General features: G+C 37.4%; 1 protein-coding gene across 3 annotated transcripts; it reads left to right on the top strand.

Annotated features, from left to right (window-relative positions):
• Positions 1-6466: 6466 nt before the first annotated feature.
• LOC145976834 (uncharacterized) lies at positions 6467-9789 on the top strand. 3 transcript variants are annotated; one of them, XR_014440321.1, is made up of 3 exons: positions 6467-6639; positions 9047-9385; positions 9485-9779. XR_014440321.1 is itself a non-coding variant. In XM_083108261.1 (2 exons), exons 1-2 carry the CDS (start codon positions 6567-6569, stop codon positions 9277-9279), a joined length of 306 nt encoding a protein of 101 aa, XP_082964387.1. In that variant the 5' UTR covers positions 6467-6566; the 3' UTR covers positions 9280-9789. The 3 variants fall into 3 exon arrangements, 1 of the variants encoding a protein (XP_082964387.1); XR_014440322.1 differs by having other exon boundaries at positions 9050-9385; positions 9485-9726; XM_083108261.1 differs by having other exon boundaries at positions 9047-9789.
• The last annotated feature ends 6300 nt before the right edge of the window (positions 9790-16089 follow it).

Here is a 16089-nt window from a genome sequence, read left to right on the forward strand (position 1 = left end):
TGTTTAATATGTATGTCGCCATTGTCATCATTTATTAACGCGAGACTCTGCCGCATCGTTCAGCGATTAGATCGACGAAAACTACATCTACGTCGCTAAAGTTAAGGTGAGTCTTAAAAGAGAATTAATTTATTCTTTCGAAACAGTTTGGTGTTTTATTTCTCATTTATCTCGAACTTATTTCAGTTAATGAGTCTCCTTGACGTGGCTAAAAATAGTTTATCATTGCCCGACGTTGAGCCATATGACACTTGTCAGGCATTTTCGCGTTGCTCGCGTGCTCGCCACGCTGACAGTTTGACAGATTGGTGAATTGGTTCGTCGGACGATGGTTAAATTGGCACTTGCTAACAACGTCATATGGTCGGAATATTCGCACGCGATATAAATGCCCAAGTTGTCTCCAATAAAGAGAATCAATTCAATCCAATTATAAATAAATTCGTCAAGTGTGTGGGCAGCGTTAAAAATCATACGAATAATATCGCATCGCATAGTTGGAAGATATACCGAGACATTCCTGCCTGAAATTCGTGACTCACGCTATGAGAAGGATTCCGAGAGATCGCGTAGCATCGGATATCCGATCCAGAATCTCTAGACTCTATACATATAGATCGCGTTGACGCTGCAGCCGCTACAAGCTATCCTTAAGCCGCGCGCGACTTTCGTTGTTTACGCTATTTCAGCAACGTCCGCCAACACGACGGGTTTGTTCCCCGACAGACTTCCAGTAAGCCGCTTACCACCACCGGTTGCTGCCGCGATAAGCTAGAAATCGACATAGACGTCCCGCTGTCTGTGTACCGATGATGACGGTGACCTGTCAAGCTCGTAGGCGACGATAAATCACATCGTTAGGACAACGCACCCCTTCGAGCCTACGTCGGTCCTCGTTCTATGTCGAGCGGAAATAAACTGCCAGATATTCGGATGCACGGAAGTAGGTCCACGAGTCGATCGTTCGATGAACTCGGGGGTTCGATTGCCTCTTTATTGATCTATCTTACCGGTCGTCCTGGTCACCATCGTTTGAGATACGTCGTGCGAAATAAGCTGTTGTTATATGACACTCTTTCGTCCTCAAGTTTCCTTATTCCGTCGTCGTCATGCCAGCCATTTTCCCCCAAGTCCTTTGTACACGAAGTGACAGAGACAGATCCCCTGGCAACACAACCTGGGATGGTAGTTTCGGGTAAACAAACCACGATATATCCCAAAGAGAGATATGTCATCAGGCGGATGCGCAGTCGACAAGCACGTCCAGAATAATTTGACGACTCTTATACACGTAGTGCTTGCCAGTCTTTCTAGAATAATTCTTACGGTGTCACGATGCCGAAGTGACGATTACAAAGAATTTGCAGCAGTGAACAATTCCTGAGTACCATTTTCCAAGTAATAATTGCATGTATGTGTGTCATTAAATTTAAATATAAAAAGATATCAATTAATTAAATTTACAGAGAAAACTTTTATCAGCTTTTAAATTAAATAAAATAGCTTTAGATTAAATAATAGATTAAATAATTAATTTTAGATAAAATAAACAAATAAAATATAACTAACTTTAGATTAAATAAAAAAAATTGGATTTAATAAAATAAAAATAAAAATTTAATAAAATATCTTTTAAACTTGTTCAGATTTTTTTATATAAAAATTATTTTGACATATTTTTATTCTCAATAATATTTGATAATATTTTTGATGAATATCGTTTTTTCCTTAGTGAATAAATTTTAGAAATATAAGCAGTTGAATTATGAATTATCTCTTTTCTTTTATTTTCATCTAATTGGAAGTTTTGAAAAATTATTCATTGATCTTTTATAAACGCAACTAATCAGGTAACGTTAGTGTACAAGAGACGAATATTCGAGGTTATCAAATTATAAGTTGGGACGTTTAAAGATAAATAAACGGATTCTTCCATGGGAGAAAGTACTAGCGCGAAATTCTATTTAGACACAGATTCGTGAAATTCCGCCGTAGAGATTTCCTTGTTATCTAGAGAACAACGGTGATTTCAAGCGTCAAAGCGTCAAGAGGAAATTAATTATTCCCTCTGACAGTAATAGACATGATTCTTACATAAAACTTAATTTCGTTTTTGTGAATGCAATGACTAAATGAAGATTGAGCATGATTGCATTAAATATTTCGCAAATAGGACGCTGAACAGCATCGTTAATTTGCACTCGGGTTATTCCGTGAATTAGATACTCCGCGTTTGTTTCGTTATTCGACAAATTAACATTTTAGAGGGTACTGCCAAGAATATTACTTAGTCCCTGTTGTCGACAATTTGAATGTTTATTCCAACAATCTTGGTAACTTGCGATAACACGCTGTCTTTACTCATTATCTTACTGTTACTTATTAAAACTTTTATATGGCATATTATCGAGATATTATCTCTAATTTATATTTAAAAAGTGATTAACACATTTGCATAAAAGTGTAACACTCTTGTATAAAACACATTTGCAAAAATAAAAAATAAATGACAAGCAGAAAAATTTATAATTTTATTAGTCTCTGCTCTTTTAAATTGAATTAGTGAAAATGTCACTGATTAAACAGTGTCAAAAGATTTTATCGGAAATCAATAAATATGTGTGTATTCACAAATGTATGAAAAAAACTCTTCTCTTTCATTTTACGTTCCACTAATTATAGCATTAAAATGTCACTGGAAAATCGTAATAATCGTACACGTGTACAAAATGTAATTTTTTTCTATTTATTTTTATTGCTATTTTTCGAGAGAGCTCTTACAATATACATATATATATTTAGGAATGAAACATATAATTCAAATTTAGAAACATTCAAATTCAGAATTATACATATGAAAAAATGTAATATTGCACATTACATTTTTTAAGATATGATAAACTTGTAAAAAATGAACAAGACTTGATAAAGCTCAGATAATTTAATAATAATAAATTCTTTAACAAAGTATATTACTATAAAACTAAGTAAAGAAATCTCTTTATTACTATAAATTTATCTTATACATATAATATAAGAAAAACAAAATCAAATTTATATAATATGTTATTGAAATCGCGTAGGTGAAAAAAGTTCATATGATATAAAATGCATTTTAAAATATTAAAATGCTCACCACCCTATTAACTGTGATTCTTTTAATGAAATTGATAAAGTGCTATAAATAAATTCTCATAAATGAAGTTAAAGCTATGAAGTAAAAATTTGTTTTCTGTTTTTTAAATGTAATATTAAATCTATTTAAAAAAATATAACACGCCTTTTTAAAAATGTAAATGTTTGAAAATCCTAATTGAAAATACATTTTCTATTTATGGCAGTGAAAATTTAATGACAGCAGGTTACAAATAATATTTCGAAACGAATGTCTCTACGGTATTGTCTCGGTAATTTTGCGAAATCAGAGAATATTGGAAATTTGCGATACAAAATTTTATATTTTTGACTAACATTTCTATTATTATATTATAGTTTAATAACATTAATTTCTAAAATGCTCAATTATTTTCAAATAGCAATAATCTCTCTTTTTCACATTTATTAATCACTTGTTTATCTTTGATTTAAAAAGTTTTCTAGAAAAAAAGTGATCTGCAAAAAGAAAAACTTTTATTATATCCAATATTAATACATCTATTATACATTATCGCCATATATGAGTAATTATTGCTTTCTCTCATATTAACGGAACTGGTGGATATAATTTTCGAACGCGCATAATTTACACGTCTATTTTCCCCGTACGTTTGCTTCGTTATATATTAATTGCATCGTTCGCGTCGCGTTACATATTATGCGCGTACATGTTGTATGCGCATCGTATGCATTGCATGTATATCGTATGCGTTGACGTTTCGGCTATCGGAAAATGCGAACAGGCACGACGAGAGCGGCGGAAAATTTGCCTGCGTATGTACACCGTATACCCAATACTGTATACTATAGTCGTAGAACAAAAGTAACCATGACGAGGGCCCCTTAGGGCATCGTATTCCGCGATGCGGCTTCGAAAACGGGAATATCCGGATATCGTTCGCGGTACGATATCGTGAAATTTTACGGCGTCGTATCCGTCGTGGAAGTAACCGTCGATCTCAGTAATCTTTCCGGAAAGATTTTCGAAGCACCAGTTCCGTACCGGATAACGGAAGCGACTAATTACGTGGATCGAAACGCCCTTTTTTTCTCACTTCGCAAAGTGATGCGAGAAGCAAATTCGTTCTCATATTAATCTACAAATTGCTACACGAAAATTAAAAACGTAAAGGCGTTTGCTATAGCCCGAACCATAGTCGATGATGGTAAAAATTATGCAGATGAGGAAGGGAAATATTTTCGCAATAGCGCAATATCGTTTCTTGTCCATTTTTACGCAGAAAACAACGTGAGTTTGTAAAACGCCCGTGTATGGAATATAGATTTTGCGATTTACCGTGAAGCATAATCATGCTTATCGTAAAAGCGCGATGTAACGTGGCATGTAATTTGGCAGGCGAATTTTAAACAGAGAGAGAGAGGGCGAGAGAAAGAGAGAGAGAGAAAAATAAGAGAACATTGTGGATTTGATGCGAATTGGTTGATGGTTATGGTTACCATAAAACTGAGCGTAAAATGATTCTAAAATACACAATATAATTCTGTGTATATTTAATTCATGTGGATTTTATGGATGGAATTTTTTTGGCACGAGAGAGAAGCGGAATTTTGATAAGAGTATTTATATGTAATCATGGTTATATCTGGCTTGTCTATATTAACAATAGCATAGCTAACTAGGAAACTATTGAAGGAAACGAGATGCTTTCTATTGAATAATACTATATCGAAGTTTTAATAGTTTCCGTTCCTATCAACAGTAATGATATAATAGCAATCGACGTGACGTTAAAGGGTTTAATATTTCACTAATTCCGCGCCCTCCTTACGTAAGGGATACGAGCGGAGGAAAGCCCTAATAATCGTTAGACAAAAGTGAAATATATGTTCGATCGGAAGATCGAATGTACGGAAACTGGATATTTCATTTCGAAACTCGATGCCCCGCGATACATCAACGTAGAGAAATCGGCTTTGCCGAACTTTCCGTTTACTTTTTCGCTTCACTTACGGATGAAGTAATTGGCTCCTCTCCCCGTGGACTCTTTACTAACGTTACCCCGAGTTAAATATATTTCGCGGATCTGCCTTCTTCCTTTTATAAAGAAAAAGAAAGTCCTGACGGCATTCGAGTTCATAAATTCCATCTCGCGCGCCGTCGAATTTCCCGATGAAAAAGATTTACGGAGAGAAGAGAATAAAAAAACCGGTAGAACGGAAAAGAAAGACACAGAGAGAGAGAGAGAGAGAGAGGAAGAAGTCTGTTTTCTCATAACCCATTTTCTAATATTCTTTTAATTTCCCGTTTTCCATAGCTTACTTCTCGCCGACTTTTCTGCCATGATACGATTAAAACAGCGTTTTCTTTGCTGACGATGTCATCAACGATGCCGAAGCGTTTTACGCCGACGGTTGGGCCTTATATTTCTTTCTTTCTTTTCATCTTTTTTTATTTTTTTTCAATAGCCACACCAAAGAAATTCCTCGCGAGACGCGTGTCATGCCGTCTCGTGTCGGATGTCGATTAAATGTCATCTATTTGCATAGCCATGCATAGTAATTAGCGGTTAAACTAGGGTGCGACAGATTGGTGCGCGAGCAATTCAGCCTCTCCTGTCTATAACACCTCGCATGCAATCCTTCGTAATATCCAGCGCGCGCCTCGTCTCGCAGATGTTCCCTCCGCATAACTCGTATAAGGGGTGTAAATACGCCAGCCGCGCGTTCCACCTTGCACCTCGTGGTATAAGGATTTTCCGTATAATCGCCGATCACGATCTAACAAATTGCTGGGATATTAGATTAAATTTCGTTTTACTATACTCGATCTTTTATCGATTTGTTTTTATTACAGTATTGTTTAGTAAAAATATTCCATATTTTTGAATTATAACGATTTGAATTAATTTCTTTATTTAAGGAATCTGTATAATTAAAGAATCTCTAATTAAAAATGTCTCCTCTCTTATTTAATAATTCTTTATTAAAAGGTGTCAAAATTAAATGGGAATTAAAGTGTTATAACACGATATTGGAATCGGTATTTTAGCTCTTCAGGATTAAATAATTTATTTGCGCAGTTATAATTTCCAAGATTCAACAGTTTTGTTCTTCTTGTGCAGAAATATCCGGGAAAATATTGTACGGTCCTAGCCTCGACCAAGATGCCATGGCACGTCATCAAACAGGAAACTTTTATGTACCTGCAAGTTTGAAGAAGAGAAAATTTAGCAAAAATATTGCAATAAATTTTTTTGAAGAAATGATTAAATATTACAATAAAAAAATTGCTTTAAATAATCACAGATGAATAACCACAGCAACGTCTAACATTTGTTTTACACATAACATTGATCTGACATTTCAATTAGGAGAACTGAGCTTTCCAAATTATTTTATCGAATTTATTTTGAATTATTAATTAATTAAAGAAACGGGTCTCGGATGTCATGCGTCGCAAAAATCAAGCTGTAAAATGGCGTCGGATTAAAAAGCTATATTTCGACATTAAGGAAGGTGAAAGTACGTAATATTCGCAATAAGATTAACCTGAAAAATGTGAATTATTATTATTAATTTCGAGGAACGAAAATTTCTAAACGAGAAAATTCATTTTACTTCAACTTTCAGTCGTCGCGTCCGCGCGATAATTATTCGCTGACAGAAGATAATTTAACGCGCGTTATTAAACACGTTGCGCCGAGACGCGGGGAGTTTGCTGTCGGCGTTTATTCCATCTCGCGATTCACTTTCCGCGAGCTACGAAAATCCATTACAATCTTTCTCGCCCGCGTCTCGTATCGTACAATATACGGGGCGTTCCAGCTTCAAAGAACGCGCACCCTTATCCCATTTGCTTCTCCCTTCCACCCTCTCCTCCTCTTTTTTTCTCTCTCTTTCTCTCGTGTTCCCCTATATACCTTCGCAGAGTGAGTGCGCAATATAATCTCGGCGCACACAAGAATGCTATCTCGAGACCGCGGTTCGACCGAGCGGATCGCCCGGGAGTGTTTGGTCATTTTGAAAATTGCGGAAGATGAGCGCGCGGGCTCTGGCACACTTCATCGAGTCCACATCCTTTTTCGGTGCGTTGTTCCGTCATCGAGTCGCGGAACAATCGGTAGAAATGCGCGACAGATTATTTCGGGGAGAACAGGGCAGGGAACAGGGATGAGATCGACAGACGGAGGGAGAAGAGGGAGGGCGAGACAAGCGGAAATCACGGTAGAAGGAACCCGTAGGGGATGAATGAACAAACAGAACGAGCGAGAGAGAGAAAAAGAGAGAGAGAAAGAGGGAGAGAACGCTGAGTGGTCGCGCACTTTACGAAATGAGATACACCCACGTTGATAAAACGCGACCACACCTATATGTAGTACGGATATGCTACGGATATAGCGGCGGAATTAAGAACAGAGCGCCCGACGCCCGCAAATTGACGGTGGACCGAAAGTAAGAATCTGCCGACGCGAGGTGTTGCGTTTAATCGCCTCCCGGGTATTTCGCCTTGAGAGAGATGCAGTCTACCATCGGCTTAAAACACGAGTAATCGCGGGATCGTTTTATCGCTTAAGAGTTTGCAGTCTATATAGTTGGAATTTATAAGCGCCCGGAAACTCTTTATCTTTCTTTGTTAAGAAAATGGATCGCCTGTATATTCTGATACATATTTAAATACTTGAAGATATATTTAAATGTTTTTGCACGTACTACGTTCAAGGAGAAAATATGCAAAATCACGAGAGTATATCAATTTTTTATCATGATCAGGATTCCAATCATATTGCATAATCGATACCGAACATATGAAAACTGTGTGCTTTCTTTTAAATACATTTTTGATCGATCGCTAAATTCTTCGCGAAGTGACAACAAATGTTAGTTTTGCATAATTCGCGAATAGTTTGCTGATTTCTCGAAATCAGATCGATCGATCGGAAACAGGTAAATGTAGAATCGGCGCGTATCTCTGGTATCGATTTATCCGTCGACGATTAAACCCCGATCGTATCTCTCCTCATCTGAAAGACCTCTCGTGTTCGCTCAGACGCCTCCCAGAAACGCGCGGCGTACGTTACACGCAAGTTGTAACAAACGATCCATATTTCATTGCGCGCGGAAAGGACCATTTTCCCGCGGGGTCGCTCGCTTGCCCCCTTCCCTTTTCCCTCCCGTGAGCTCACACCCTCCGTTTGCGAATTCCTCCCTTTTTCCCCCGTCTCGCGATTTTCCGGCGTTGAATCCGCCGCGCGAGGGAGATCGGTGGTAGAATAAAAATCCATGTAAAAATAAAAAATGTATACCAATGTGCGAAGCCGAAACTGTTGTCGATCAATCGTCCGCGATACCCTTCCTGCAATCGCGGAAAATTCAGTGGCGCGGATTTATTCCATTAAAATCTATCTTTGTCGCCGAATTAGAAATGTGAGTTGTTTCCAAAAAAACATGTTTTGCATTATAAATTTAATTTATGTCATCGAAGTATTTTTCACCGAATTTCGATTGATTCTCGTTTCCTAAATTTTTTATTAATTCGCAAAGTGATAACAAATGTTACAGTTTTGCCAATAGTTCGCGAATAGCTCACTGATTTCTTGAAATCAGATCGATCGATCGGAAACAGGCAAATGTGGAATCAGTTTTAGGAATCGGTTTTTAGGAATCATATCGTTTTTATGTGTATTAAATGCATCTCATATTAAATGTATTAGTCTTTCAGTTTTGACATGATCGAGTTGCAGGAACATTCAGTGCAGAACGCAATTTACATTATATCGATTTTATCTTGACATCAAATTTCTCTGATAAATTGCAATAATAATAGGGCCAATAATAATACCAGAAACGTGGTTCTATTTTTGAGTTATCTTTCGATTAGATATTGATCCACTTTATAAGAATTGTTCGTATAAGTTTTAATTTTGGATAGCAGGTCAAACGTACGTCATATCCGGTCGAGCACAGGCCGTTCTCTCGGATGTCGTCGAAAGCATATTGGAGGAATGTTTGCAAGACGCCAAGAACTCTGCTACGGCGGCTGGTAAAAGCTGCGTCACCTCCGAAGAAATGGAGAAGGCATTAAGGAAGCTCTGCCTACGTTTAAACGCGCAGCCGAGCACGCCGGGCAAACAGAAAGTTAACACGCAGCGCGAAGACGCTTGAACCGAGAGTTTGGCGAAATCTTCTCGAGAAGATATCTTTACACGACGCCAGCCAATTCAGAACGTCGAGAGAGTTCCCCTTGCTATCGTCTCTATCGCTAATAAATGTACGAGTTGCACGAAAGTGCGGATTATTCGCGAACAATGTCTCTTGCTTATTGTTACTCGTAATATTCATGATGTTCATTTATATCGCAATTTTCTAGACTCGAGAAAACTACGAAAATGTGTATCTGAAATTATAAGACGCATCCACGTATAAAGGGTAAAATAGGATAAAACGTGTTGGATAATCAATTAAATGAAAAAAAAATAAAGACGAGAACGCAGCGTCTTCGCAACTTAAAAAAAATCTGCAATTTATTTCAAAATTAAAGGATGCAAAAAGTTGCACTACATAATTATATGACATCAGGATAAAAGTGAACATTTCTAATGTATATATATTTTTCTGTAATTTTGATAATTGTAATTTGATAATTTAAAGTTGTAATATATCTTGAATATATATGGTATTTTATACAAATATATATATAATAGAAAATTATCTTATTGTTAGTGAAAAAGAATGAAAAAGAAAGAGAGAGTAATGCCTCTTGCAACACGTGTCGCCTGTGATTAATTCATAACAACCGCGTACTCATCAATAATAATTATTTTCCTTTGATTTTGATTGAACTTCCTCTCATTTAATTTGACGAATTACGTTACGAGAGCAATATGTTTCATGTTTATCAAACTGAAGAGCAGTCATCGTGAAAATGGTCAAGTAGTTGTTACGAGTTCGTTGGGAATTCGTGCGATAAACTGACTTCTCGCGTGACTGAAAAATTCATTAAGTGGCGCGATAAACCAAAAATAATATCATCTTGCATTGTGAAGCGTCAATAAACGCCATTTTTTGTTTGTTTTTTATGGACATGTATTTCTTATTCTTCACCGATCTTGCGGTTGTCTCGTCGACGATGAAAAATTCTCGTTTGCTCGAACAGAAAACCTATACTCTTATTTTCGGGGATTAAAATCGACTCCATTGTATGTAAATGAGCGCCGTACAAGTTTGAAAACAAAGGAATAATGATGTTATATTATATGATATTCATAGTATTCATATTGTTAACATACTGCCTTGCGTATGAAATTTTATGGAAAACATATGTGCTTTAAAATCCAGCATTTACAGCTTGTATCATTTATTTATTACATAACAATTTACAAAGTTTAGTTTACAGAGCAAATATTAAATTTAACGTTTTTTTTTTTTTTATAAATGCATATCGCGCATGCAGTATCAACAACAATTTGTGATATATTGTGCACTTCATCTGACACGATCGTATTTTCATCGATGTATCGTTGCACAGCTTCGAGTATCTTACTCATTATATGGATCAACGATACAAAAGTTAGTCTGTCGAGTGTGTAACATAGATATTATTACAACGTAGACCAAAGTAGAGAGAGAGAAAGACAGAGAAAAAGTACGACTCAAACCCCGACTGACATATCATCAAAGTTTTCCGTGCAACCTGACATCAAATAGAAGTCATTTGAAAAGCGTTCCCGAGCTGTGTTCGCGTCGGGATTCTTTGAAATTATATTTCACTAATGATGTTGCGCGCGACCTCTCTTTTGACGACGGTATTCTTAGATTGAAGTTTTCTTTCGGCTGGATTCAGCCTCAAGAAGCGTTTTGTTCGCATCGCTTCGGCGGCGTCGCGGCCGAGTTACGTCTCTCTCCACATGTCGCAAAGGGTGCGAGAAATATCTCTCTCTGCTCGAGATGCGTCTAGCTTCAATATTTACGGGCGGATTCACGGAAAATAATTGGAAAGCGTTAACAATGGACCAACCGTTCTTCCTTCTTTTTTTTGGTTCGTTTCTCTTCTTTTTGTTTCCTCTCCCGCTATCGTTTTGTTTTATTTTATTTTATTTTTTTTTTCATTTTTCGACGCGTCGCGATCGAAAAGTTAATAGATACGTGAAATGGCGCACGATATTCGTTACTGTGTCGCGCCGATTTTATTTGTAACTCGAAAATTTGCTGTTTCATAAAACGAGATTCGCAGATACGTACGTACGTACGTATGTACGTACCTGGTGCGCGTTTCGACCGGAAAATATTTTTTCCGTGACAGTTCCACGGGAGTGGCAAAGAGAGAAAGAGAGAGAGAGAGGGAGGGAGGGAGAAAGATAGAGCAAGCGACCAGCGATAATCAATCGAAAAATGATTTCGAATGGCGTAACGGACCGGCCGTCGCGTCATAAATCTTTAAACCTAGCGATTAAGCAGATACGTCCACCTGTCAAAACGAATATTCACGACTTTTGATATACGGGAATCCGGAATACATTACGTGCGTGTATCGAAACATACAACTTGAAAATGTTTCATTTAATTTCGCTCTAAACGTCTAAGCGTTGCTTCACTGTCATATGCAATTGGCAGCTCAATATGATGAGATATGTTGGCATTAAAATACATAAATAAAGGACAATTTTATTTAGTGCTAGAATTGTAACTTACAATTTTATATTTATGTCATTTTTTTGAAAATAAAAGAAAAAAATATTAAATTTATTTCCCTCCCCTAATAATTTTCATTAAGATTCCATAAATATTCAACAATTACTTCCTGTTTAGATAATAAAAAAATAATTTTGTTTTCTCCGAGAGAAATTATTTTATGGAAAAATAACACGCGAAACATTCGTCGATGGAAAGTAATTTTCCACGATAAAAAGACGCAGATTGAAGAGGTATTTAATAACCGGATTTTTATGGAGGACATAAAGTGTTGAATATTCATTTGTATCCCCTTTTATGTTAAAACGTGTTTAGTACTTCGTGAAAAAAAATTTACGTCAGTATTTCAATTATTGACCCTAGGATGTAGAAAGCGTTTCACACGAGGAATATTTAACGGACAAAAAAAAATTATGTATCGTGCAGGTGGTCCGACCGAACTCCAAATTACGAGAAAACAAATTAATTTCGACCTTGCGCGCCTTTCATCGGAAAGCCTTTCGTGTTGTATGCGCTCCGCCTCTACGAGGCAGTCTATCATAATAATAGCTATTCAGTTTTGATCTAATCCTAATTAAACTTTAATTAAATAATTCTCCGTCCGCGTGTTTGTTGAGAGAGAAAAAGGGAATATGGATGAAAAACTGACCTTTATGAATAATTAAAGTTAAAACAAAGTTTAATTCATTATAATTCAGTTTAATTCATTAATTTTTAATAAAAATTGACACGGTTTTTTGTTCGCAAAATTCGCTCAGAGGTCGACACTTATTGATCTTACCATTTATTTATACTTTGAAACTCAGTATCGATGAGGTAAATTAAGACACGAATAAGAAGAATTGCAAAGTGAAATATATATATTTTAAATTGTACTAAAAGAGAGGTTGAATACTTTTTCGAAATTGTTGAAAAAAGTCATCTATTATTTTATTCTTGCCACTAATGAATTTCGATTTCGTCATCGTTTATCCGTTTAAATTTAAGTTCGTCGTGTCTCGAAGGCACCAGAGTGGTCCGTGACCGGAATTAACCGGGAACAAATTAATTCCGGTTCGCGCGGCCATTCCGCCGGGAATCGGTTCTTTCATGCTAACTAAAACGGACATCCCCCCGTTCGTCGTCCCTTGTTCCTTGCTCGTCTCGCGCGTATCCGTAAAATAATAACTTTATGATGCCTGTTGTGCGCGAGACGCTCCAATGAGACGGAGCCGGGCCACGTGAACGAAAGAAAGGGCCGCGACGAGTAAAAAGGATACGATGGCGAGGGAGGAACGAGCAACACAGAGATAAAATATGTGAGTTGAAGAGAGAAGCGGCGAGAGAAAGAGAGAGAGAGGGCGACGAGGGGCGAAAAAAGAATGGAAACTAAAATAGTCCCCGCGACTCGAAACGAAGGAAAAACTCATTCCGTCTGCTCGCTCGCAGCCCTGGGCTGCTCTATTGTGAGACGGCCAACTATTGTGTAGTTCGTGGTAACCACGGACTACCGCCGTTCGTTTCTCGTCTCCTTCTCTACCCTCGTTCTCTTTATTCCCTTTCCCGTCTGGCCCTCTTCGCCCTTCTTTCTTTCGAACCTCCGCAGAATCCACCATCTCGCTCGTTTCGCGCACACCCACTCGTCGCGTACATCATTTCTTTTTGTCCCAACGCGACGCGCCGTCGAAACGGTATGTCTTTCTCCTCGTTGCTCCTTTCGGACGAGCGTCATAAGCGCCTTGGCGTTACTAGATTTTGCGAAAAAAATGACATCATTTCAGAGATATTGCCGAAAACAAATCATTACTTATGAGAGTCTATCAATTAATTATTTATTGCAAAAAGAGATGTGGCTTGCTGTACTTAATTTTTGTCCTTAAAGAGATAGTTATTAAAAAAAAGAGAAAAAGGTGTACTCATGGATTCTTCAGTTTCTATTGTGCGTTCTCCATAGTATTAATTCGCATTATTAAATCAGTAGTGTGTGGTAAGGACTAAGAAAGTGATGCGAGAAGATGCTTGGCATCATATTTTATACAAATTTCGATCTAGTTCTCTTGTAATAAAATAGCTTGAGTTGAAAAATTATTGTTCTCGATGATTGATATGCAGAGAGAGATATTCTGTTACCGAAATCAATATTCATGAGCAAAAAGGTTAATTTGTAAAAATCGTACAAAAGTGAAAATAGATGCTTTATTTATTACAATTTCGCTAGTCACTTGAAAAATATTAAGAATATTGATTGTCTTGTTCGTTGCTTTATCGTATTCTTGTCATAATTTTGACAATAAAATATATTTCATGTCGGTTTATTCGATTGATTTAAAATGATAAGAATAATTGTATAAATCAATCATTCTGTATAAAAATCTATTTTAACAGCTATCTATTCTAATAGCTTGTAAGCTCTCGTTAAATTCACTTTTCTTATAAAGATTTATTTCGCGTATATTAAAAAAATGTAAGTTTCAATGAAATTGACCGAGAAAGATGTAAAAGCAGAATGAGGAAAGCTTATTTTGTAATTGAGTATATAAAACTATGAATTTACAACAATAATATTTTGAATTCTAACAATAGTTTCGGTGACAATTATATACCATTTCTATTTCTATTTCGGTTCACAATTTGAGAGAGATTTCGATATAGAAGAGAACGATGTAAGGAAGAAAAAGCGTTATCGTTTTCAATTTAATATTAAAGAAAATTCGATTTCTATTCTCATAAACAATGCATACACAGAAAAGAAGCTGATGTTATAAATGTCAAGAAAAAATGTGTTTCGATAAATCAATGGTAATAAATAAATAAGATTGAATAAAGACACATTATCATAGCCTTTCTGTCTGACTGTCATACAAGTCGTTTGGATGCGAGATGATGATATAGATTGAACTCAACAGCACGTTTCCGCAACAGTTCAATAAATTAGTAGCGGTCCCTATTCGGTTCGCCGATTCGCAATTTCGCGAGCAGATCCGCCTCCGTCAAGCGTTCAAGCATTCCCGTTCCGAGAATAACGCATTCCCGGTCGAGCATCAGAATTCCGTCGAATTCTCTAACCTGATTTCACGGTGAGAGTCCTCTTTTTACAAGCAGGATATTCCCATAGTTTATTCTCGCATTAACGAAGCGCTGTCATCGACTCGCGTCGCCGTCGGACTTTTAATTTCCCGACGGGATTCTAAAAACTTCTCCCTGGTAGAGAGGGTTTCTTCTTCGACAATTCCGAGCTACGAGCTTCGGTGGACCGAGGACCGTTCGCGGCGAAAGGGGGTCGAGGGAAGGGGGCGAGCTATAAAGGGGGTTGCGAGGAAGTGGAGCAGATAAAACGTGATAAGAGGAAGCATCTATAGGATGGAAATAATCCCCGCGAAAGTCGCGCGATAGAATTTAGTTTGATAATTCGCTTGTAGCGGCGTTTCGGATCTCTCGAGATGGATGCGCCCGAGTAATATCGTCCCGGCGTCGCGTGCATAATGTAACGGTACCGCGCAAAAATGTTCCCGCGAAAGCGCTCAAGTGCCACGCCCGGCATTCGCGGTCAAAATTTTCCCCGTTTAAGCGACATGCCGTGGATGAAATTAAAACGAGAGTGGAAACGTAAGCACGCTATCGCGTACAGCTGTCGCGTCGCCGTATGTCGGCAAACTTCCTTAAATCACTCTTTTTCCGCGCGGTCTGACGCTTTTCCCATAGACATTTTCCATGAGGCGACGGGGGCCTCTCGATGCCCGAGTGAGCGCGAATCGAAGTGGCGAATGTCACCGCCGACATAATGCTTCCCGAATCCTCTTTCGAAGAATTGAAGTCATTACTCGCGTGTTGCCGTAGGAGCTGTGGGAATAGGGGAGCTATTACGCAACCTACCCTTGCAAATTAATTGGATTCGTAAATATACATCCTACGATCGCTTTAAAAGTTCACGTATTCGCGTTGAGTTAATTCGCGTTGAAGTTTTTGAATGAGAAGATCTTTTATCCGATGAAATATGCGAGCGTAATAAATGAATAAATAACTCGAAAAATTTAATATTTTCCACAAGTGCTCATATCTCCCATGAGCATCGTGTGTGATGGAGTGCTCTTAAATTCCTATTTTTGTAACATCGTCCTCTCGTCAGTATACTGCTCAGAATGTGCTGGATTATTCAGCGCGTACAGAACACATTACAGAATTTGCGAGTTCCAACAGCATCAAAGTATTGAAGTTGCGTTTTAAATAAAGAATATTCAAATAAATTCCCTCGGAGATAATCGTGGTGCTTTCTGCGTTATCATATTCAAACTTGCGGAGGAACTT

This window comes from Camponotus vicinus, unplaced genomic scaffold (assembly GCF_025532165.1).
Source record: "Camponotus vicinus isolate PSW18456_S1 unplaced genomic scaffold, iyCamVici1.0 SCAF_9, whole genome shotgun sequence".
NCBI lineage: Eukaryota > Metazoa > Arthropoda > Insecta > Hymenoptera > Formicidae > Camponotus > Camponotus vicinus.